The 25,929-nt window shown below is 47.3% G+C and overlaps 1 protein-coding gene across 4 annotated transcripts; it reads left to right on the top strand.

Moving 5' to 3' along the window:
- Positions 1-445: 445 nt before the first annotated feature.
- On the top strand, positions 446-21,938 carry dmtf1 (cyclin D binding myb-like transcription factor 1). Of its 4 annotated transcripts, none has more exons than XM_042317310.1 (15): positions 446-464; positions 7,064-7,170; positions 12,070-12,155; positions 12,470-12,569; positions 12,687-12,763; positions 12,892-13,049; positions 16,793-16,825; positions 16,904-17,013; positions 17,794-18,022; positions 18,261-18,412; positions 18,977-19,147; positions 19,277-19,356; positions 19,468-19,626; positions 20,959-21,256; positions 21,416-21,938. In XM_042317310.1, exons 2-15 carry the CDS (start codon positions 7,065-7,067, stop codon positions 21,448-21,450), a joined length of 1,794 nt encoding a protein of 597 aa, XP_042173244.1. In that variant the 5' UTR covers positions 446-464; position 7,064; the 3' UTR covers positions 21,451-21,938. The 4 variants fall into 4 exon arrangements, with proteins under 4 accessions (XP_042173244.1, XP_042173246.1, XP_042173243.1 ...); XM_042317312.1 differs by lacking the exon at positions 446-464 and adding an exon at positions 3,681-3,875 and having other exon boundaries at positions 12,892-13,022; XM_042317309.1 differs by lacking the exon at positions 446-464 and adding an exon at positions 3,683-3,875.
- The last annotated feature ends 3,991 nt before the right edge of the window (positions 21,939-25,929 follow it).

The raw sequence follows: 25,929 nt of genomic DNA, 5'->3' as shown, positions 1-25,929 counted from the left end.
ATACCGGAAATGATTCTATTCGGATGGACGGACAATCCTCCGGGTAGCCAGATATTTAGTGTTGTCACCCAACAAAATCTTAAAGAAATGTCATTTTGTGTTGTCCTTTGGCATTTTGGAGACATGCTTTAGTTGGACACCTTCAGTTTTGAACCAAAGCGACTATACAACTGCCCTGTTGCCTCTCATATCTGGCAACCAGTGTCGTCACTAGTTACCACAGCCACAAAGTTATAATTGTCTATCGTAAAAATGCATACTTTTTGTTGTTGCTTTTTGGGCTTAATCTAAAGTCAGATATGCGGTTAACGTTAGGATTACAATTTAAATGAGATACATTGTAGAATTAGGCATGACTGCATTTTGTGGCTGTGGTAACTAGTGATAACCGGACCAAATACTCTTCTCCTTCCTGAATCCTGGAATTTGACTCTTTCCCGGAGGTGCCCTGTCCAAAACACGAAGTAGGTGACCAAAAATAACATCTCAAATTCAGGGGAAAGGCTATCCGGACACCCCTGACCTGCAAAGAATGAGATGTATTTGATTTATCTCGCTATGACTGACGTTAGTTACACGCACAGCGCCCCGGAAACCGCTCAAAGTCGGTCTGTAATGTCATAATGTAACGTTGTGGCAGAGAACAGCCGTTAAACAGCACAAACAACCTGCCTGAATACTTAGTGCTAGGACCACCATGACTGGTGCATCTCATTCCTAGTAACGTTAGCTAGTTGGCTTTCTTCACTGGTCTCTTCTCCTCTCATGCACTGATCAGGGGCTAAACGCATTTACTGAGCTAGCAACCCCACATGGTATTCACAACAAGCTACATGGTATTCACAACAAGCTACATGGTATTCACAACAAGCTACATGGTATTCACAACAAGCTACATGATATTCACTGCTACCCTTCATGGTATTCACAACAAGCTACATGGTATTCACAACAAGCTACATGGTATTCACAACAAGCTACATGATATTCACTGCTACCCTTCATGGTATTCACAGGCTCAGCTAGCTACATGGTATTCACAACAAGCTACATGATATTCACTGCTACCCTTCATGGTATTCACAGGCTCAGCTAGCTACATGGTATTCACAGGTACCTTCTCCGCTATGCAATCTGGTTTCCGAGCTGGTCATGGGTGCACCTCATCCACCCTCAAGGTCCTAAATGATATCATAACCGCCATCGATGAGAGACAATACTGTGCAGCTGTATTCATCAACCTGGCCAAGGCTTGACTCTGTCAATCACCACATTCTTATCGTCAGACTCAACAGCCTTGGTTTCTCAAATGACTGCCTCGCCTGGGTCACCAACTACTTCTCAGACAGAGTTCAGTGTGTCAAATAGGGCCTGTTGTCCGGATCTCTGGCAGTCTCTATTGGGGTGCCACAGGGTTCAATCCTCGGGGCGACTCTTTTCTCTGTATATATCAATGATGTCGCTCTTGCTGCTGGTGATTCTCTGATCCACCTCTACGCAGATGACGCCATTTTGTATACTTATGGCTCTTCTTTGGACACTGTGTTAACTAACCTCCAGACGAGCTTCAATGCCAGACAACTCTCCTTCCGTGGCCTCCAACTGCTCTTAAATACAAGTAAAACTAAATGCATGCTCTTCAACTGATCGCGGCCCACACCTGCCTGCCAGTCCAGCATCACTACTCTGGACGGTTCTGACTTAGAATATGTGGACAACTACAAATACTTAACGTACTTTACTTACGTAAACTCTCCTTCCAGACTCACATTAAACATCTCCAATCCAAAATTAAATCTAGAATTGGCTTCCTATTTCGCAACAAAGCATCCTTCACTCATGCTGCCAAACATAGTCTCGTAAAACTGACTATCCTACCGATCCTTGACTTCGGCGATGTCTTTAACAAAATAGCCTCCAACACTCTACTCAGACTGCATCCAATTTGCTATCACAGTGCCATCCATTTTGTCACCAAAGCCCCATATACTACCCACTACTGCGGCCTGTATGCTCTCGTTGGCTGGCCATCGCTCATATTCGTCGCCAAACCCACTGGCTCCAGGTCATCTATAAGTTTTTGCTAGGTAAATCCCTGCCTTATCTCAGCTCACTGGTCACCATAGCAGCACCCACCCGTAGTACGTGCTCCAGCAGGTATATTTCACTGGTCACCCCCAAAGCCAATTCCTCCTTCGGCCGCCTTTAAAGTGTATAACTGCCTTAATGTTGCTGGACCTCAGGAAGAGTAGCTGCTGCCGTGGCAGGAACTAATGGGGATCCATAATAAACCCCAGGAAGAGTAGCTGCTGCCTTGGCAGGAACTAAATGGGATCCTTAATTATAACATGCACACGAGAGAACAAGAGATGGAAAATATAATAAATCATATTCATAGTTTAGTTATTTCAGTGTATCTATCCTATCAAATCCTCTGTTAAAGCCTTATTATATTTACACAAATAAAATCTATTGAATTGTAATACTGTGTCCCTTGATGTATTGTCTCCAAGCTTTCCTTCCAATAAATCACAATCAAATGCCTTATTCCACTTGGTATTTGATGGGATCAGGTGTGTGTCTGAGCTGATTGCCAGCTGCAAATGAGTTAACACAGAATCCTCCATAATACAATATTTAACACAGAATCCTCCATAATACAATATTTTTTATTTATCAAATACGTGATTTCTATATACTTTCTCTCCGACATGTTGGAGCTCTTTCAAAAATCGTTTATAGCTAAAATGATTATAGTCCGATGACTGACAATAGAGCAATGTGAATGCTCCGGGTTGCCAGATAAGTATATTTTTTGCAACCAGATAAGTATATTTTTTGCAAATGTATAGGTGTAAAGGTTGTCTCACTACAAAATCATAAACAAATGTTCCATTTTATTTTGTTGATATCCGTTAACAGTTTGGAGACCTTTAGTTTGTTGGACACCTTTAGATTTGAACCAAAGCAAAGATTGTCTTTTATATTAACAATATAGTCGATTGACTGCTCTTACAATGGAAATACATGTCCTAAAAGATGGAAGGCAGATGGGAGGAGGCAAGATCAGTAGGACCATTTAGCCAATGAGAGGGCAAATACCGGTGAACAACAGGCCATAGAGAGAGATAGAGGACTCATCTTTGTATCTGTGCCATTGTAGCATCTGTGACAGCATGGGCATCGCCATTAAGGCCATCTCCATTTTAAAGTAGTCAATTTTCTTCTTCATATGCTGATTGCCTTCAACTAATAGAAATCCCCACCCAGTTGACTAATTTAAAATCCCTCAATGGCAATGTCATTTTTTAAAGTTGCTGAAATGCGACACTTCCACCTATATCAGTGCATTCGTAACACGACCTAACCATTACGAAACGTATATTGAATCAAATAAGCCTCACATAGCAAATTAGCAATTACCTTTTTTGTTGACCAAATTTGACACTCATTGACCTCTATATGAACATTTCTCAATTCGTATTCTTATTTATCGTGGACAGATTTCGGGCGAAGTAAAACGTCTCACTTTGCCTCTTCCTCTCTGACCAAAGCATCTGAAGAAACGTTGTTTTTTGACCTTATCTGGCAACCCTCATGCCTTCTCTACCAGAGGGTAGTCACTAGTTAACACAGCCACAAAGTCATAACCCCCGCCTATTTCGACAAAATATCTTCTTAAACTCTGATTTTTAAACTAACACTGCTAACCTTATACCTAGCCCTAACATGAAATGAAGACCTTTTTTTCACGATTTTTTACGATTTCGCCTTTGTGGCTGTGTTATCTAGCGGAAACCCCACCAGAGTGGTTCTCCATCCTGGCATTTGCCTCCATCCTGGTCTCTCCGAAGTGCCCGGACCAAAAACAGGAAGTAAGTAACAAAATCAAACGTATAATTCAGATTGTGCTTGGGGCTCGATGTGGTAAAACAAAGATAGAGCCAATGATGAAACGGGCTGCAACATAAACACAACACAATAACAACGCTGAAATGTCGACCCTGCGTAGACACCACAAGCTAAAATTTCTGATCTAACATGGCGTCGGAGACTTTTCGCCTTCTTTCATTTAGCTGGCATGCTAGCTAGTTAGCATGATGTGCTATGGCTAACGACAGGGCCGGGTTGTGTAATCATGTAGACGTTGCTGCTACTGTTTTATCTACCCTGTTGCCTAGTAACGTTACCCCTACCTGTATGTACATATCTACTTCAATAACCTCGTACCCCTCCCTGCTCATTGACTCGGTACCCTGTGTATATGACCAAGTTATCGCTACTCATTGTCTATTTATTCCTCATTATTTTGTCACTGTTAGTCTACACCTGTTGTTTACGAAGCATGTGACAAATACATTTTTATTTGAGTTAGCCGTTGTTGTAAAGCCTCTGTTTTTGACTAAGACACAGCCGTAACTATAAAAGCCTTACTGAACGAACGAGGCTAGCTAAATAATTCGTGTTTTAGCCAAAGTGCATTAGCTAGCTGGTACCACGACAACGACTGGGTGCATCTCATTCCTATTAGTTGGTGTCCTTCACTCGTCTCTTCTCCTGTCATGCACTGATCTGGGGCTAAACAAGCTGCCCTACATGGTATCCGTAGGCTCAGCTAGCTACATGGTATTCACAGGCTCAGCTAGCTGCATGGTATTCACAGGCTCAGCTAGCTGCATGTTATTCACAGGCTCAGCTAGCTGCATGGTATTCACAGGCTCAGCTAGCTGCATGTTATTCACAGGCTCAGCTAGCTACATGGTATTCACAGGCTCAGCTAGCTACATGGTATTCACAGGCTCAGCTAGCTACATGGTATTCACAGGCTCAGCTAGCTACATGGTATTCACAGGCTCAGCTAGCTACATGGTATTCACAGGCTCAGCTAGCTACACGGTATTCACAGGCTCAGCTAGCTACATGGTATTCACAGGCTCAGCTAGCTACATGGTATTCACAGGCTCAGCTAGCTACATGGTATTCACAGGCTCAGCTAGCTACATGGTATTCACAGGCTCAGCTAGCTACACAGTATTCACAGGCTCAGCTAGCTACACGGTATTCACAGGCTTAGCTAGCTACACAGTATTCACAGGCTCAGCTAGCTACACGGTATTCACAGGCTCAGCTAGCTACACGGTATTCACAGGCTCAGCTAGCTACATGGTATTCACAGGCTCAGCTAGCTACATGGTATTCACATGCTCAGCTAGCTACATAGTATTCACAGTAGAGGTCGACAGATGATGTTTCAACGCCAATACCGATTATTGGAGGACCAAAAAAGACGATACCGATTAATTTTTTATTTGTAATAATGACAATTACAACAATACTGAATTAACACTTATTTTAACTTAATATAAAACATAAATGAAATCAATTTAGCCTCAAATAAATAATGAAACATGTTCAATTTGGTTTAAATAATGCAAAAACAAAGTGTTGGAGAAGAAAGTAATATGTGCCATGTAAAAATGTGTGCCATGTAAAATATGTGCCATGTAAAAAAGCTAACGTTTAAGTTCCTTGCTCAGAACATGAGAACATATGAAAGTTGGTGGTTCCTTTTAACATGAGACTTCAATATTCCAAGGTAAGAGGTTTTAGGTTGTAGTTAATATAGTATTTATAGGACTATTTCTCTCTATACCATTTGTATTTCATATACCTTTGACTATTGGATGTTCTTATAGGCACTTTAGTATTGCCAGTGTAACAGTATAGCTTCCGTCCCCCTCCTCGCCCCAACCTGGGCTCGAACCAGGAACACATCGACAACAGCCACACTCGAAGCATTGTTACCCATCGCTCCACAAAAGCCGCGGCCCTTGCAGCGCAAGGGGAACAACTACTCCAAATCTAAAAGCGAGTGACGTTTGAAACAGTATTAGCGCACACCTAGCTAACTAGCCAGCCATTTCACATTGGTTACACCAGCCATTAGGCTGATAAGCTTGAAGTCATAAACAGCGCTGTGCTTGCGAGGAGCTGCTGGCAAAACGCACGAAAGTGCTGTTTGAATGAATGATTACGGGCCTGCTGCTGCTCAGTCAGACTGCTCTATCAAATCAGACTTAATTATAACATTATAACACACAGAAATACGAGCCTTTGGTCATTAATATGATCGAATCCGGAAACTATAATTTAGAAAACAAAACGTTTATTATTTCAGTGAAATACGGAACCGTTCGGTATTTTATCTAACGGGTGGCATCCCTAAGTCTAAATATTCTTGTTACATTGCACAACCTTCAGTGTTATGTCCTAATTACGTAAAATTCTGGCAAATTAGTTCGCAAAGAGCCAGGCAGCCCAAACTGTTGCATATACCCTGACTCTGCGTGCAATGAACGCAAGAGAAATGACACAATTTCACCTGGTTAATATTGCTTGCTAAACTGGATTAGTAGTTATAACTATGATTGATTGTTTTTTATAAGATAAGTTTAATGCTAGCAAGCAATTTACATTGGCTTCTACTACATTCGCGTAACAGGCAGGCTACTCGTGGAGTGCAATGGTTAGAGCGTTGGACTAGTTAACTGCGGTTGCAAGATTGGAACCCCTGAGCTGACAAGGTGAAAATCTGTCGTTCTGCCCCTGAACAAGGCAGTTAACCCACAGTAGGCCGCCATTGAAAATAAGAATGTGTTCTTAACTGACTTGCCTAGTTAAATAAAAGGTCTACAAAAAAATAAAATGTGTGTGTGTGTGTGTGTGTGTATGTATATATATATATATATAATCATTATCGGAAATCGGCGCCCAAAAATACTGATTTCCAAATGGTTATGAAAACTTTAAATCGGCCCTAATTAATTGGCCATTCCGATTAATCAGTCGACCTCTAATTCAAAGCACACAGTTTGTTATATTTGACTCAGTTGAGAGAGATTCACTGATCCAGATCTGGGTCCTCCTTGTGTCCTATTTTCTTGTGTCCTATTTCCTTGTTGTACTGCCCATCTAAATGTGGTCAACTATTATAAATTAATGGCATATCTTTCTTGACACGCATGCTATCAGTGTAGTTGAAGTGTGTGTGTGTGTTTTTCAGTATGAGTACGGGGGAAGACGAGGACTCGGTGACCTTGGAGTCTGTCAACTCTGTCACTCTCACCCAGGACAGCGACGGCAGCATCATACTACACTGTCCTCCACACGGTAACACACACATTATCTTCCGCACGGGAACACGCACATTATCTTCCACACGGTAACACACACATTATCTTCCACACGGTAACACACACATTATCTTCCACACGGTAACACACACATTATCTTCCACACGGTAACACACACATTATCTTCCACACGGTAACACACACATTATCTTCCACACGGTAACACACACATTATCTTCCACACGGTAACACACACATTATCTTCCACACGGTAACACACACATTATCTTCCACACGGTAACACACACATTATCTTCCACACGGTAACACACACATTATCTTCCACACGGTAACACACACATTATCTTCCACACGGTAACACACACATTATCTTCCACACGGTAACACACACATTGGCCTTGTTCGAGAGAATCAAAACCGTGATGTATCATGGGTCAATTTTGACTGACTGATCTACAAATTATATTGCGTAGTTAGTTATGATGCAGGGTAGTTAGTTATGATGCAGGGTAGTTAGTTATGATGCAGGGTGGTTAGTTATGATGCAGGGTGGTTAGTTATGATGCAGGGTGGTTAGTTGTGATGCAGGGTAGTTAGTTATGATGCAGGTAACATGATGCAGGGTGGTTATTATGATGCTTTAGTTATGATGCAGGGTAAGTTATGATGCAGAGTAGTTAGTTATGATGCAGATTAGTTATGATGCAGGGTAGTTAGTTATGATGCAGGGTAGTTAGTTATGATTTAGTTATGATGCAGGGTGGTTAGTTATGATGCAGGGTAGTTAGTTATGATGCTTTAGTTATGATGCAGGTAGTTAGTTATGATGCAGGGTAGTTAGTTATGATGCGTAGTTAGTTATGATGCAGAGTAGTTATGATGCAGGGTAGTTAGTTATGATGCAGGGTAGTTAGTTATGATGCAGGGTAGTTAGTTATGATGCAGGGTAGTTAGTTATGATGCAGAGTAGTTAGTTATGATGCAGGGTAGTTAGTTATGATGCAGGGTAGTTAGTTATGATGCAGGGTAGTTAGTTATGATGCAGGGTAGTTAGTTATGATGCAGGGTGGTTAGTTATGATGCAGAGTGGTTAGTTATGATGCAGGGTAGTTAGTTATGATGCAGGGTAGTTAGTTATGATGCAGGGTAGTTAGTTATGATGCAGGGTGGTTAGTTATGATGCAGGGTAGTTAGTTATGATGCAGGGTGGTTAGTTTATTATGATGCAGAGTAGTTAGTTATGATGCAGGGTAGTTAGTTATGATGCAGGGTAGTTAGTTATGATGCAGGGTGGTTAGTTATGATGCAGGGTGGTTAGTTATGATGCAGGGTGGTAGTTAGTTATGATGCAGGGTAGTTAGTTATGATGCAGGGTAGTTAGTTATGATGCAGGGTTATTATGATGCAGGGTAGTTAGTTATGATGCAGGGTGGTTAGTTATGATGCAGGGTAGTTAGTTGTGATGCAGGGTAGTTATGATGCAGGGTAGTTAGTTATGATGCAGGGTGGTTAGTTATGATGCAGGGTATTAGTTATGATGCAGGGTGGTTAGTTATGATGCAGGGTGGTTAGTTATGATGCAGGGTGGTTAGTTATGATGCAGGGTGGTTAGTTATGATGCAGGGTGGTTAGTTATGATGCAGGGTGGTTAGTTATGATGCAGGGTGGTTAGTTATGATGCAGGGTGGTTAGTTATGATGCAGGGTGGTTAGTTATGATGCAGGGTAGTTAGTTATGATGCAGGGTAGTTAGTTATGATGCAGGGTGGTTAGTTATGATTGGTTAGTTATGATGCAGGGTAGTTAGTTATGGTGGTTGCAGTTATGATGCAGGGTAGTTAGTTATGATGCAGGGTAGTTAGTTATGATGCAGGGTGCAGTTAGTTATGATGCAGGGTAGTTAGTTATGATGCAGGGTTTAGTTATGATGCAGGGTTAGTTTAGTTATGATTAGTTAGTTATGATGCAGGGTAGTTAGTGATGCAGGGTAGTTAGTTATGATGCAGGGTAGTTAGTTATGATGCAGGGTAGTTAGTTATGATGCAGGGTGGTTAGTTATGATGCAGGGTGGTTAGTTATGATGCAGGGTGGTTAGTTATGATGCAGGGTGGTTAGTTATGATGCAGGGTAGTTAGTTATGATGCAGGGTGGTTAGTTATGATGCAGGGTAGTTAGTTATGATGCAGGGTGAGTTAGTTATGATGCAGGGTGGTTAGTTATGATGCAGGGTGGTTAGTTATGATGCAGGGTGGTTAGTTATGATGCAGGGTGGTTAGTTATGATGCAGGGTAGTTAGTTATGATGCAGGGTAGTTAGTTATGATGCAGGGTAGTTAGTTATGATGCAGGGTAGTTAGTTATGATGCAGGGTAGTTAGTTATGATGCAGGGTGGTTAGTTATGATGCAGGGTAGTTAGTTATGATGCGGGTAGAAACTAGGGCCTGTAGGACCTGCCTTGTTGATAGTGTTGTTAAGAAGGTAGAAACTAGGGCCTGTAGGACCTGCCTTGTTGATAATGTTGTTAAGAAGGTAGAAACTAGGGCCTGTGGGACCTGCCTTGTTGATAGTGTTGTTAAGAAGGTAGAAACTAGGGCCTGTAGGACCTGCTTTGTTGATAGTGTTGTTAAGAAAGTAGAGCAGTGCTTTATCATGGATAGACTTCTCCCCATCTTAGCTGCTGTTGTATCAATATGTTTAGACCATGACAGTTTACAATCCAGCGTTACTCCAAGCAGTTTAGTCTCCTCAACTTGCTCAATTTCCACATTATTCATTATGAGATGTAGTTGAGGTTTAGGGTTTAGTGAATGATTTGTCCCAAATACAGTGCTTTTAGTTTTAGACATATTTAGGGCTAACTTATTCCTTGCCACCCACTCTGAAACTAACTGCAGCTCTTTGTTGAGTGTTGCAGTCATTTCAGTCGCTGTAGTAGCTGACATGTATAGTGTTGAGTCAACCCGAAAACAGAGACACTGGCTTTACTCAAAGTCAATGGCGTGTCGTTAGTAAACATTGAAAACAGTAAGGGTCCTAAACAGCTGCCCTGGAGAATGCCTGATTCTACCTGGATTATGTTGGAGAGGCTTCCATTAAAGAACACCCTCTGTGTTCTGTTAGACAGGTAACTCTTCATCCACATTATAGCAGGGGATGTAAAGCCATAACACATATGTCTTTCCAGCAGCAGACTATGATCAATCATGTCCAAATCTGCACTGAAGTCTAACAAGACAGCCCCCACAATCATTTTATCATCAATTTCTCTCAGCCAATCATCAGTCATTTGTGTAAGTGCTGTGCTTGTTGAATGTCTTCTTCCATACTGACTTAACGGAATTCAAAAGTACAATTCTTGTGTTTCATAATTTGGTCCGATATACCTGGATGTGTAGTGTCAGCGTTTGTTGCTGGCATGTCATCCCTAAATTTGCTAATCTTGCCAATGAAAAAGTCATTAAAGCAGTTGGCAATATCAGTGGGCTTTGTGATGAATGAGCCATCTGATTCAATGAATGATGGAGCCGAGTTGGCTTCTGTTCCCAAAATTTAATTTAAGATGCTCCAAAGCTTTTTACGATCATTCTTTATGTAAATACATATTTTTATTTAGTTTAGTCACATGATTTCTTAATTTGTAGTACGTTTGCCAATCAGTTGGGCTGCCAGACTTATTTGCCATTCCTTTTGCCTCCTCCCTCTCAGCCATACCATGTTTATCCGCAGGGATTTAACAGTTTTTACAGTAATTTTCTTAATGGGTTCATGCTTATTAGTAACTAGAATAAGCAATTACATAAATGTGTCAAGTGCAGCGTCTGGTTGCTCCTCATTACACACCACAGACCAGCAGCGTCTGGTTGCTCCTCATTCCACACCACAGACCAGCAGCGTCTGGTTGCTCCTCATTACACACCACAGACCAGCAGCGTCTGGTTGCTCCTCATTCCACACCACAGACCAGCAGCGTCTGGTTGCTCCTCATTCCACACCACAGACCAGCAGCGTCTGGTTGCTCCTCATTCCACACCACAGACCAGCAGCGTCTGGTTGCTCCTCATTCCACACCACAGACCAGCAGCGTCTGGTTGCTCCTCATTCCACACCACAGACCAGCAGCGTCTGGTTGCTCCTCATTCCACACCACAGACCAGCAGCGTCTGGTTGCTCCTCATTACACACCACAGACCAGCAGCGTCTGGTTGCTCCTCATTCCACACCACAGACCAGCAGCTGGTTGCTCCTCATTCCACACCACAGACCAGCAGCATCTGGTTGCTCCTCATTCCACACCACAGACCAGCAGCATCTGGTTGCTCCTCATTACACACCACAGACCAGCAAATAATCTTTACATCATCAACAAATGAATCACTACAAAACTTATTGTATGACCTCTTGAACCCTATATTAGGCCCAGCCTGACCTTTTGAACCCTATATTAGGTCCAGCCTGACCTCTTGAACCCTATATTAGGCCCAGCCTGACCTCTTGAACCCTATATTAGGCCCAGCCTGACCTCTTGAACCCTATATTAGGTCCAGCCTGACCTTTTGAACCCTATATTAGCCCCAGCCTTTGGAACTTTGGTTTTCCTAGATATGGCTATTATATTGTGATCACTACATCCTATGGATTTGGATACTGCTTTAAAACAAGTTTCTGCAGCATTAGTAAAGATATGATCAGTACATATTGATTATTTAATTCCTATGCTGTTTGTAAATACCCTGGTGGGTTGACTGATAACCTGAGGCATTCAGGGCAATTAGGGGGACATCATGTAAGTTACTTACATTGTATCTGCCAATGCCCCTAGGACCATGTACATTTGATGCAGCATTATGATGACTCATTGTCACAATGGTAGGGATGAACTGAGCTGGTCTTGGGTCATTGATAAGTCATTGTTTCAGTGTCAGAGGGAGACGAGAGCTTCGAGGTGACTATGACCGCCACCGACGACAGTGACATTACGGAAGAGGGGGTGACCCAGATACAGGTACCTGACAAACCCCTCCCATGACCTCTTCCTCTCTTCTCCTCTGATTCTCTCTCCTCTTCTCATTCTCTCTCCTCTCCTCGTCTCCTCTCTTCTCCTCTGATTCTCTCTCCTCTTCTCATTCTCTCTCCTCTCCTCGTCTCTTCTCTTCTGATTCTCTCCCCTCTCATTCTCTCTCCTCTCCTCCTCATTCCCTCTCCTCCTTTCATTCTCTCTCCTCTCATTCTCTTCTCCTCTCCTCTTCTCCTCTCTCCTTTCATTCTCTCTCCTCTCCCCTCCCGTCCTCTTAATTTTTCTTTACTGTGTGTGTGTAGATCTTGCAGAGTGAGGATCCTCAGAACAGTGAAGAGATATCTCCTGTCAGCCAGGCCTGGTTCACCACCAAGGAGGATAAAGACACACTGGTTAACAAAGGTGTACACACAATGCACATAGAGCTTGCTACATATATCTGTGGTTGGTCAGTGGGTTTACACAGGCTGTGATTGGTCAGTGGGCTAACAGAGGCTGTGATTGGTTGTTTGTCTGCAGGTCATAAGTGGAAACAAGGCATGTGGTCTAAAGAGGAGATCGACCTCCTGATGAGCAACATCCAACAATATGTGAAGGTACACACACACACACACACACACACACACACACACACACACACACACACACACACACACACACACACACACACAAGAGTTCCCACCAGGTGACTTGTGTTAGGGAGTCTGTACTACTTTGTGTGCAGGGTCGGGGAATGGAGGACCCAGCTGAGATCATCTTTGAGATGTCTAAGGAGGAGCGTAAGGATTTCTACCGCAGCGTGGCCTGGGGTCTGAACCGACCGCTGTTCGCCGTCTACCGACGAGTCCTCCGCATGTACGATAACCGCAACCATGTGGGCAAGTCAGTACTCCCCCCCCACCCACACACACATCATCATAGCCCCCCATCATCATACCCCCCACATCATCATACCCCCCCACATCATCATACCCCCACATCATCATACCCCCCACATCATCATACCCCCCACATCATCATACCCCCACATCATCATCCCCCCCATCATCATAGCCCCCATCATCATAGCCCCCCCCGCATCATCATAGCCCCCCACATCATCATGCCCCCCACATCATCATAGCCCCCCCGCATCATCATACCCCCCCACATCATCATAGCCCCCCACATCATCATACCCCACATCATCATAGCCCCCCCCCCACATCATCATACCCCCCCACATCATCATAGCCCCCCACACATCATAGCCCCCACATCATCATACCCCCCCCCCACATCATCATCACCCCCACATCATCATCATCATCATAGCCCCCCACATCATCATCATCCCCCCACATCATCATTGCCCCCACACATCATCATGCCCCCACATCATCATACCCCCCACACATCATCATACCCCCCACACATCATCATCATACCCCCACACATCATCATCCCCCCACACATCAAATCCCCCCACACATCATCATACCCCCCACACATCATCATACCCCCCCCACACATCATCATACCCCCCACACATCATCATACCCCCACATCATCATACAAATACCCCCCACATCATCATACCCCCACACATCATCATACCCCCACACATCATCATACCCCCCACACATCATCATACCCCCCCCCACACATCATCATACCCCCCCACACATCATCATACCCCCCCACATCATCATCACCCCCCCCACATCATCATATCAACCCCCACATCATCATATCACCCCCCCACACATCATCATCACCCCCCCCACATCATCATACCCCCCACATCATCATCACCCCCCACATCATCATCACCCCCCACACATCATCATCACCCCCCACACATCATCATCACCCCCCACACATCATCATCCCCCCCACATCATCATCATTCCCCCCACATCATCATCACCCCCCACATCATCATCCCCCCACACATCATCATACCCCCCACACATCATCATCCCCCACATCATCATCCCCCACATCATCATACCCCCCACATCATCATATCAACCCCTCCCCCCCCCCCACACACACCGTCATAGCAACCCCTCCCCCACACACCGTCATAGCAACCCCTCCCCCACACACACCGTCATAGAAACCCCTCCCTCCACACACACCGTCATAGCAACCCCCACCCCCCCACACACACCGTCATAGCAACCCCTCCCCCACACACACCAACATAGCAACCCCTCCCCCCACACACCGTCATAGCAACCCCCACCCCCCACACACACCGTCATATCAACCCATCCCCCCACACATCATCATCACCCCCCCACATCATCATAGCCCCCCCCACATCATCATCACCCCCCCACACATCATCATAGCCCCCCCCACACATCATCATAGCCCCCCCCACACATCATCATAGCCCCCCCACACATCATCATCACCCCCCACACATCATCATACCCCCCCCACATCATCATACCCCCCACACATCATCATACCCCCCACACATCATCATCCCCCCCCACACATCATCATACCCCCCCACATCATCATATCAACCCCTCCCCCCACACACCATCATAGCAACCCCCCCCACACACACCGTCATCAACCCCTCCCCCCACACATCCCCCCCATAGCATCACCCCCCCCCCACACACACCGTCATAGCAACCCCTCCCCCACACACACCGTCATAGCAACCCCTCCCCCACACACACCGTCATATCAACCCCTCCCCCACACACACCATCATAGCAACCCCTCCCCCACACACCGTCATCCCCCACAACCCCCTCCCCCACACACACACCATCATAGCAACCCCTCCCCCACACACACATCATAGCAACCCCTCCCCCACACACACCATCATATCAACCCCCCCCCACACACATCATAGCAACCCCTCCCCCCACACACCATCATAGCAACCCCTCCCCCACACACCATCATATCAACCCCTCCCCCACACACCATCATATCAACCCCCCCCCCCCACACACCATCATATCAACCCCTCCCCCCACACACATCATCATACCCCCTCCCCCCACACACATCATCATACCTCCTCCCCCCCCACCCACACACCATCATAGCAACCCCTCCCCCACACACATCATCATAGCAACCCCTCCCCCCCCCCACACACACCATCATAGCAACCCCCCCCCCACACACATCATATATCAACCCCTCCCCCACACACACCGTCACAACCCCTCCCCCCACACACACCGTCATAGCAACCCCTCCCCCCACACACACCATCATATCAACCCCTCCCCCCACACACACCATCATATCAACCCCTCCCCCCCACACACACATCATAGCAACCCCTCCCCCACACACACATCATATCAACCCCTCCCCCCACACACACATCATCATCAACCCCTCCCCCCCCCACACATCATCATACCTCCTCCCCCCCCACCCACACACCATCATAGCAACCCCCCCCCCACACACCATCATAGCAACCCCCCCCCCCCCCACACATCATCATAGCAACCCCTCCCCCCACACACACCGTCATAGCAACCCCTCCCCCCCCACACACCGTCATAGCAACCCCTCCCCCACACACACCGTCATAGCAACCCCTCCCCCACACACACCGTCATAGCAACCCCTCCCCCACACACACCGTCATAGCAACCCATCCCCCACACACACATCATAGCAACCCCTCCCCCCACACACACCATCATAGCAATCCCTCCCCCCCACACACCGTCATAGCAACCCCCCCCCCCACACCGTCATAGCAACCCCTCCCCCCACACACACCATCATAGCAACCCCTCCCCCCACACACACCGTCATAGCAACCCCTCCCCCACACACACCGTCATAGCAACCCCTCCCCCACACACACCGTCATAGCAACCCCTCCCCCCACACACACCGTCATAGCAACCCCTCCCCCCACACACACCGTCATAGCAACCCCTCCCCCCACACACACCGTCATAGCAATCCCTCCCCCACACACACCGTCATAGCAGCAACCCCTCCCCCCACACACCACCGTCATAGCAACCCCTCCCCCACACACACCGTCATAGCAACCCCTCCCCCACACACACCGTCATAGCAACCCCTCCCCCACACACACCGTCATAGCAACCCCTCCCCCACACACACCCCCATAGCAACCCATCCGCCCCACACACACCGTCATAGCAATCCCCTCCCCCCACACACACCGTCATAGCAACCCCTCCCCCCACACCGCCAACCCCTCCCCCCACACACACCGTCATAGCAATCCCTCCCCCCACACACACCGTCATAGCAACCCTCCCCCACACACACCGTCATAGCAACCCCTCCCCCCACACACACCGTCATAGCAACCCCTCCCCCACACACACCGTCATAGCAACCCCTCCCCCACACACACACCGTCATAGCAACCCCTCCCCCACACACACCATCATATCAACCCCTCCCCCCCACACACATCATACATCATCATACCTCCTCCCCCCACCCACACACCATCATAGCAACCCCTCCCCCCACACACACCATCATAGCAACCCCTCCCCCCACACACACACACACATGATCATACCCCCCTCCCCCAGACACACAGAGTTTTGGTGGGTTGGTGTGTGTGAGCTGATGTTGTTGTTGTTGTTGTAAAGGTACTCTCCTGAGGAGATCAACAAGCTGAAAGAGTGAGTATCACATCACTTCCTCCTCTAAATGTGTCTCCAGTCCATATGTGCTGCAGTCTGAGGATGTGATGTGTTTAGGCTGAGACAGAAGCATGGTAATGACTGGGCCACCATAGGAGCCGCTCTGGGCCGCAGCGCCTCGTCTGTTAAAGACCGCTGCCGACTAATGAAGGACACCTGCAACACAGGTCAGATACTTTATCCTGGAGGGTTTATGCTTTAGGAAGCAGGTCAGATACTTTATCCTGGAGGGTTTATGCTTTAGGAAGCAGGTCAGACACTTTATCCTGGAGGGTTTATGCTTTAGGAAGCAGGTCATGCTTTTAGGAAGCAGGTCAGACACTTTCTCCTGGAGGGTTTATGCTTTATCCTGGAGGGTTTATGCTATAGGAAGCAGGTCAGACACTTTATCCTGGAGGGTTTATGCTTTAGGAAGCAGGTCAGATACTTTATCCTGGAGGATTTATGCTTTAGGAAGCAGGTCAGATACTTTATCCTGGAGGATTTATGCTTTAGGAAGCAGGTCAGATACTTTATCCTGGAGGATTTATGCTTTAGGAAGCAGGTCAGATACTTTATCCTGGAGGATTTATGCTTTAGGAAGCAGGTCAGATACTTTATCCTGGAGGATTTATGCTTTAGGAAGCAGGTCAGATACTTTATCCTGGAGGGTTTATGCTTTAGGAAGCAGGTCAGATACTTTATCCTGGAGGGTTTATGCTTTAGGAAGCAGGTCAGATACTTTATCCTGGAGGGTTTATGCTTTAGGAAGCAGGTCAGATACTTTATCCTGGAGGGTTTATGCTTTAGGAAGCAGGTCAGACACTTTTTCCTGGAGGGTTTATGCTTTAGGAAGCAGGACAGACACTTTTTCCTGGAGGGTTTATGCTTTAGGAAGCAGGTCAGATACTTTCTCCTGGAGGGTTTATGCTTTAGGAAGCGGGACTTACAGTTGTTTGTGTGTGTAGGGAAGTGGAGTGAGGAGGAGGAGAGGCGTCTATCGGACAGTGTCTATGCCCTGGCGGGTGTGTGTCCGGGCCGTGTGGTGACGGGCGGGGTGTCGTGGGCGGCTGTAGCTGATCTGGTGGGAACGCGGTCGGAGAAACAGTGTCGCTCTAAATGGCTCAACTACCTCAACTGGAAACAGAGTGGAGGGACGGAGTGGACCAAAGACCAGGATCTCAGCTTAGTACACAGGTAGGGAGTGGTCTGGGTGGTGGGTATCTGGGTGGTGGTGGTGGTATCTGGGTGGTGGTGGTATCTGGGTGGTGGGGGTCTAGGTGGTGGGGTTCTGGGTGGTGGGGTTCTGGGTGGTGGGTAATTACATTTATTAGAAAGCAGAATTCAAACGAGCTTTATTGATGAAAGTACCTTTATCTGGTGTCTACTTCTTCTGGCTTACTCTCTCTCCGTGTGTGTGTGTGTGTGTGTGCAGGATAGTGGAGTTGGATGTGGATGATGAGAATGAGTTAAAGTGGGAGGAGCTAGCGGGGGGGTGGAGCAGTGTTCGCTCTCCTCAGTGGCTCAGATCTAAGTGGTGGAGCATCAAGAGACAAGTAGCCAATCACAAGGAACTGCCCTTCCACGGTAACACCCCTGGGCCTCACCTCTGACCCTTACCTCATCACTTCTCACCTCTGACCCGACCCTTACCTTTCCTCACCTCTGACCCTTATCTCTCATCACTCCTCACCTCTAACCCCTTACTCTGACCTCTCCTCTGACCCCTGACCCTTACCTCTCATCATTCCTCACCTCTGACAGCTGACCCTTACCTCTCCTCTGACCCGACCTCTCCTCACCCCTGACGCTTACCTCTCCTCACCTCTAACCCCTGACGCTTACCTCTCCTCACCTCTGACCCTTACCTCTCCTGACCCCTGACCCTTAGATCTCACTCCTGACCCCTACCAACTCATCTGACCCTCTCCTGACCCCTACCTCTCACTCCTGACCTCTGATTCTTACTTCTCCCTCCTGTTCTCTGACCCTTAACTCTCATCACTCCTCACCTCATCTCTGACCCTTACCTCTCCTCACCTCTGACCCCTGACCTCTCATATCCAGTATCAGCAACATGTTTAAATCATACATGTTAACAAACTAGTGATAGTGTTACTACTGCAGATAATACTGTGTGTTTGTGTGTAGTGTTACTGAAGGGTCTTCAGGAGTTGATGGAGACTCAGGTGCCGTTAGGGGCGGGCACTGGGCAAGGTAGCCCTTCCCTGCAGATCCGAGTCACGCGATTGGAGGAGTGCTGTAGCTCCCCCCCCCGGCCCGTCACAGCACTGCAGATACCCCTGCAGATCACACACCTGGGTCAGTACAGGGGAGGGGAAGTAAGTGTGTGTGTGTGTGTGTAGTGACTGGTGTCTCTATCAGCCTCAGACAGTGCTGGTGTGTGTGTGTGTGTGTGGGTGTGTGTGTACTGACTGGTGTCTCTATCAGCCTCAGACAGTGCTGGTGCCAGTGACACAGAGACCATCACCCTCAACACTGCTGCTCTGCAGACCTTACAGATCCTACCTGTGAGTTGGATTAGACCATAATATTACCTTTTAGATGTAGACACAATGTTGATGTAATCCTCTTTTAATCTCACTATGCTATCACAACAATCACTGTGTGTGTGTGTGTAGTCTTTCCACCTGCACCCTACAGGGACTCCAGGGACATACTTCCTTCAGACAGCAGCCAATCAGAGCCTGCCGCTCAGCCTTTCCAGCAATCCCACCGTCACACTGACGGCTAGCTCCTCCCCCTCGTCCCCAGAACACATCATCCTACACAGCCTCTCGGTGAGTGTTAGGGATGGAGCCACATTTACAGAATGGGTCAACTTTCAGTGGACATCCCCATGAGTGTCTTTCAGAACCCCTCCTAAAACCCAACCGGTTTAGTTTTGGTTGTCAGTGACATTTAGTTAATTCTCCTGTTTGAGCGACAATTTTAGTTTTTCTTGCTGGGGAACGTAACAGGAAGTAATCTAATAATAATAATCTAATCTAATCAGCTTTCTGTACAATAGAAGATATTTAAACCCAGACAGCTTTTAGAGAAACACTTGTGACCGATTATTATAAATAACGTTCAGTCTCTCAGTTATATTATGATAAATAACATTTAGTCTCTGTTATATTATGATAAATAACGTTCAGTCTCTCAGTTATATTATGATAAATAACATTTAGTCTCTGTTATATTATGATAAATAACGTTCAGTCTCTGTTATATTATGATAAATAACGTTCAGTCTCTGTTATATTATGATAAATAACCTTCAGTCTCTGTTATATTATGATAAATAACGTTCAGTCTCAGTTATATTATGATAAATAACGTTCAGTCTCTGTTATATTATGATAAATAACATTTAGTCTCAGTTATATTATGATAAATAACATTTAGTCTCTGTTATATTATGATAAATAATGTTCAGTCTCTCAGTAATATTATGATAGTAATATACCCCTGGTGAACTAGCCCTTAGTTAGTAATATACCCCTGGTGAACTAGTCCTTAGTTCGTAATATACCCCTGGTGAACTAGTCCTTAGTTAGTAATATACCCCTGGTGAACTAGTCCTTAGTTAGTAATATACCCCTGGTGAACTAGTCCTTAGTTAGTAATATACCCCTGGTAAACTAGTCCTTAGTTAGTAATATACCCCTGGTGAACTAGTCCTTAGTTAGTAATATACCCCTGGTGAACTAGTCCTTAGTTAGTAATATACCCCTGGTGAACTAGCCCTTAGTTAGTAATATACCCCTGGTGAACTAGTCCTTAGTTAGTAATATACCCCTTGGTGAACTAGTCCTTAGTTAGTAATATACCCCTTGGCGAACTAGCCCTTGGTTAGTAATATACCCCTGGTGAACTAGCCCTTGGTTAGTAATATACCCCTGGTGAACTAGTCCTTAGTTAGTAATATACCCCTGGTGAACTAGTCCTTAATAATATACCCATGGTGAACTAGTCCTTAGTAATATACCCCTGGTGAACTAGTCCTTAGTTAGGTTAGTAATATACCCCTGGTGAACTAGTCCTTAGTAATATTGTTAAATAATGTTCACACCCATAGAAACTAATTATTATCTGACTTTAAGTGCAGCATGTTTTCTTGTTGTCAGACGGAGGGTCTTTGTTCCAATGACAGCGTCATCATTCAGACGGTCACCTCTGACCACAGCTCTCCAGAGCCTCTTTGCCAATCACAGCTGGTTGTGGAGATGCAGGGGGAGGAGCCAGAGCAGAACTTCCTGATTGGTTCCTCACAAGGTGGAGCCACCGAGACTCTGGAGCCAATGACAGACAGCTTTACTGCCAAGGTCCTGGACTCTCCCTCTCAGGAGCAGGCGGTGGATTCTGGGATAGCTAAGGGGGCGGTGCTTATCGTTTCTCCTACAAATGTCAGCAGCACACTGACAGGTACACTCACTCACTCACTCACTCACTCACTCACTCACTCACTCACTCACTCACTCACTCACTCACTCACTCACTCACTCACTCACTCACTCTCTGTCTCACACTCTCTCTCTCTCTCTCTCTCTCTCTCTCTCCTCCTCCTCTTCTTCTCTCCTTCAGATCTGATCCTGGAGAACCAGGATGGCTCTGACTGAGCGGGATGACATCATCACTGATGGAGCCCATCAAACAGCAGAGTGGACATAATTTTGGACATTACTTCTGATTGGCTGAGTTGGCCATTAAGCCCCTCCCCTTTAAATGTTTTCTTGGGTATGGCAGTAATACTGGTATGTACACCGCCTTCAAACCCCAACCAAGAAGAAGTTCTCTTGGGTCAGAGGTGAGACTATGATGTCATTGTGGGCTCCTGTGGGGGCCGGCCTGACCATGTGTGTGAGAGAGAGTGAGTGTGTTGCAGAACGGCTTTTCCAAACTGTCCATTATAAAGACTGCAGCCAGAGCCACAGATATACACTGAGTGGACAAAGAACTTCCTAATTTCCAGAAATACTGATTTAACCTCTCCTCTCCTTCATCTACTCTGAAGTGGATTTAACCTGTCTCCTCTCCTTCATCTACTCTGAAGTGGATTTAACCTGTCTCCTCTCCTTCATCTACTCTGAAGTGGATTTAACCTGTCTCCTCTCCTTCATCTACTCTGAAGTGGATTTAACCTGTCTCCTCTCCTTCATCTACTCTGAAGTGGATTTAACCTGTCTCCTCTCCTTCATCTACTCTGAAGTGGATTTAACCTGTCTCCTCTCCTTCATCTACTCTGAAGTGGATTTAACCTGTCTCCTCTCCTTCATCTACTCTGAAGTGGATTTAACCTGTCTCCTCTCCTTCATCTACTCTGAAGTGGATTTAACCTGTCTCCTCTCCTTCATCTACTCTGAAGTGGATTTAACCTGTCTCCTCTCCTTCATCTACTCTGAAGTGGATTTAACCTGTCTCCTCTCCTTCATCTACTCTGAAGTGGATTTAACCTGTCTCCTCTCCTTCATCTACTCTGAAGTGGATTTAACCTGTCTCCTCTCCTTCATCTACTCTGAAGTGGATTTAATAAGGGATCCTATCACCTGGTCAGTCTGTCATGAATATTGTTATTCATGTTTTGTCCACTCAGTGTCGTTGTAGATTCTCTGGTTGCTCCGCCTCAGAACAGCATCCTACAGTTTGTAGGTCCCAGTGTTTCTGTTGGAACCGTCTGCCTACTGACCACACAAAGAACAGGACAGATTCTCATTCATCTGACACTGTGAATTATATCTGCATTTAGATTATTTATGTGTAATAAAAACTCCCACAGTTGCTACTCTGGTGTGTTTTAGTACTGCCTGACGATCGTCCGACACTTTATCCCCGGTTATACCTGCTCCTTTGTCCTGATCTTGTCCACATTCTGATTTAACATTTTGAGACAGGTGTTGGCAGGTTTACATTGACCTGGGTTTATCAATATTGCGAAGGGTATTCCTACCCAGGCCTGCAACATTCAGGCCCTACCCTACCCATGCCTGCAACATTCAGGCCCTACCCTACCCAGGCCTGCAACATTCAGGCCCTACCCTACCCATGCCTGCAACATTCAGGCCCTACCCTACCCAGGCCTGCAACATTCAGGCCCTACCCTACCCAGGCCTGCAACATTCAGGCCCTACCCTACCCAGGCCTGCAACATTCAGGCCCTACCCTACCCAGGCCTGCAACATTCAGGACCTGCCCTACCCATGCCTGCAACATTCAGGCCCTACCCTACCCAGGCCTGCAACATTCAGGACCTTCCCTACCCATGCCTGCAACATTCAGGCCCTACCCTACCCAGGCCTGCAACATTCAGGCCCTTCCCTACCCAGGCCTGCAACATTCAGGCCCTTCCCTACCCAGGCCTGCAACATTCAGGCCCTACCCAGGGCTAATTGCTTCTGCCAAATGTAAAGATGGAAACCAGAAATAACTTCCACCGTTTAGTAAATCTATTAGCTGCTCCTCTGTCTGTCACTCACTCCCTCTGCATGCACTCTGCTCACGGTGGATCAGTCTGTGAGTGGCTGAGGGGTGGGATGGGCTGAGAGTGGCTGAGGGGTGGGATGGGCTGAGAGTGGCTGAGGGGTGGGATGGGCTGAGAGTGGCTGAGGGGTGGGATGGGCTGAGAGGTGGGATGGGCTGGGATGGGCTGAGGTGGGATGGGCTGAGAGGGCTGGGGTGGGATGGGCTGAGAGTGGCTGGGGGTGGGATGGGCTGAGGGGTGGGATGGGCTGAGAGGTGGGATGGGCTGGGGCTGAGAGGTGGGATGGGCTGATGGGATGGGCTGAGAGTGGCTGGGATGGGCTGAGATGGGCTGAGAGAGGGTGGGATGGGCTGAGTGGCTGAGGGGTGGGATGGGCTGAGAGGCTGGCTGAGGGGTGGGATGGGCTGAGAGTGGCTGAGGGGTGGGATGGGCTGAGAGGGCTGGGATGGGCTGATGGGCTGAGGGGTGGGATGGGCTGAGAGGTGGGATGGGCTGAGAGGTGGGATGGGCTGAGAGTGGCTGAGGGTGGGAGAGGTGGGATGGGCTGAGGGGTGGGATGGGCTGAGAGTGGCTGAGAGGTGGGATGGGCTGAGAGTGGCTGAGGGGTGGGATGGGCTGAGAGTGGCTGAGAGGTGGGATGGGCTGAGAGGTGGGATGGACTGAGGGATGGGCTGAGAGGTGGGATGGGCTGAGAGTGGCTGAGGGGTGGGATGGGCTGAGGGGATGGGATGGGCTGAGAGGGCTGAGGGTGGGATGGGCTGAGAGGTGGGATAGGCTGAGAGGTGGGATGGGCTGGGCTGAGAGGTGGGATGGGCTGAGAGTGGCTGAGGGTGGGATGGGCTGGGGGTGGGATGGGGCTGAGAGGTGGGATGGGCTGAGAGTGGGATGGGCTGAGAGGTGGGATGGGCTGAGAGTGGCTGAGGGGTGGGATGGGCTGAGGTGGGATGGGCTGGGCTGAGAGGTGGGGATGGGCTGAGAGTGGCTGGGCTGAGGGGGATGGGCTGAGAGGTGGGATGGGCTGAGTGGCTGGCTGGGATGGGCTGAGAGGTGGGTGCTGAGAGGGTGGGATGGGCTGAGAGGTGGGATGGGCTGAGGGTGGGATGGGCTGAGAGGTGGGATGGGCTGGGGCTGAGAGGTGGGATGTGGCTGAGGGTGGGATGGGCTGAGGGTGGGGATGGGCTGAGAGGTGGGATGGGCTGAGAGGTGGGATGGGCTGAGAGTGGCTGAGGGGTGGGATGGGCTGAGGGTGGGATGGGCTGAGAGTGTGGGGGTGGGATGGGCTGCTGAGAGGTGGGATGGGCTGAGAGGTGGGATGGGCTGAGAGGTGGGATGGGCTGAGAGGTGGGATGGGATGAGAGGTGGGGTGGGCTGAGAGGTGGGGTGGGGTGGGATGGGCTGTATGGGCTGAGAGGTGGGATGGGATTAGAGGTGATGTTTGGTAATGTATTATGTTGTGTGATTGCTTTATATAAAAGTACCATGTACGCTAAAGGTGTAAAAACACCATATATTTGTCCTCTGAAGAGGGGGGTGGGTCAACTATGTGGCATATCAAATAGCTGATTAAACAGCATGATCATTACACATGTGCACCTTGTGCTGGGCACAATAAAAGGCAACTCTAAAGTGTGCAGTTGTCACAACTCAATGCCACAGAGGTCTCAAGTTGAGGGAGTGTACAATTGGCATGCTGACTGCAAAAATGTTCACCAAAGCTGTTGCCAGAAAATGTGATGTTAATTTCCTTACCATAAGTCATTGTAGAGAATTTGGCAGTACATCCAACCGGCCTCAGAACCGCAGGTGTCGTGTGGTTTGCTGATGTCAACGTTGTGAACAGAGTGCCCCATGGTGGCAGTGGGGTTATGGTATGGGCAGGCATAAGCTACGGACAACGAACACCATTGCATTTTATTGATGGCAATTTGAATGAACAGAGATACCATGGGGAGATCCTGAGGCCCATTGTTGTGCCATTCATCCTCCATCACCTCATGTTTCAGCATGATAAAGCACGGCCCCATGTTGCAAGGATCTGTACACAATTACTGGAAGCTGAAAATGTCCCAGTTCTTCCATTCTCACCAGACACGTCACCCATTGAGTATGTTTGGATGCTGTGGATCGACGTGTACGACGACGCGCTCCAGTTTCTGACAATATCCAGGAACTTCAGTCATTGAAGAGGAGTGGGACCACATTCCACAATCAGCCTGATCAACTCTATGTGAAGGAGATGTGTCGCGCTGCTTGAGGCAAATGGTGGTCACACCAGATAGTGACTGGTTCTCTGATCCACGCCCCTGCTTTTCTCTTTTGTTTTTGTAAGGTACCTGTGACCAACAGATGCATATCTGTATTCCCAGTCAAGTGAAATCCTTAGATTCGGTCCCGATGAATTTATTTCCATTGACTGACTTTCTTAGAGTTCATATAACTGTAAATCTTTGAAATTGTTGCAAGTTACATGTAAGGAAGTTTCACAAGACCGTAGCAATAGCTTGGCACATGAGTATTATTAGAATATGGCAAATTGTTGCGTTTGATCCATGTGGGGTTTTCACGGGCTACCAGAGGCCTGACACATCACTGGGAGGGCTACCAGAGGCATAAAACATCA

This window comes from Oncorhynchus tshawytscha, unplaced genomic scaffold (genome assembly GCF_018296145.1).
Source record: "Oncorhynchus tshawytscha isolate Ot180627B unplaced genomic scaffold, Otsh_v2.0 Un_contig_4370_pilon_pilon, whole genome shotgun sequence".
Taxonomy (NCBI): domain Eukaryota; kingdom Metazoa; phylum Chordata; class Actinopteri; order Salmoniformes; family Salmonidae; genus Oncorhynchus; species Oncorhynchus tshawytscha.
The sequence above is the reverse complement of the archived record's forward strand: the minus strand, read 5'-3'. Positions and strand labels throughout refer to the sequence as shown.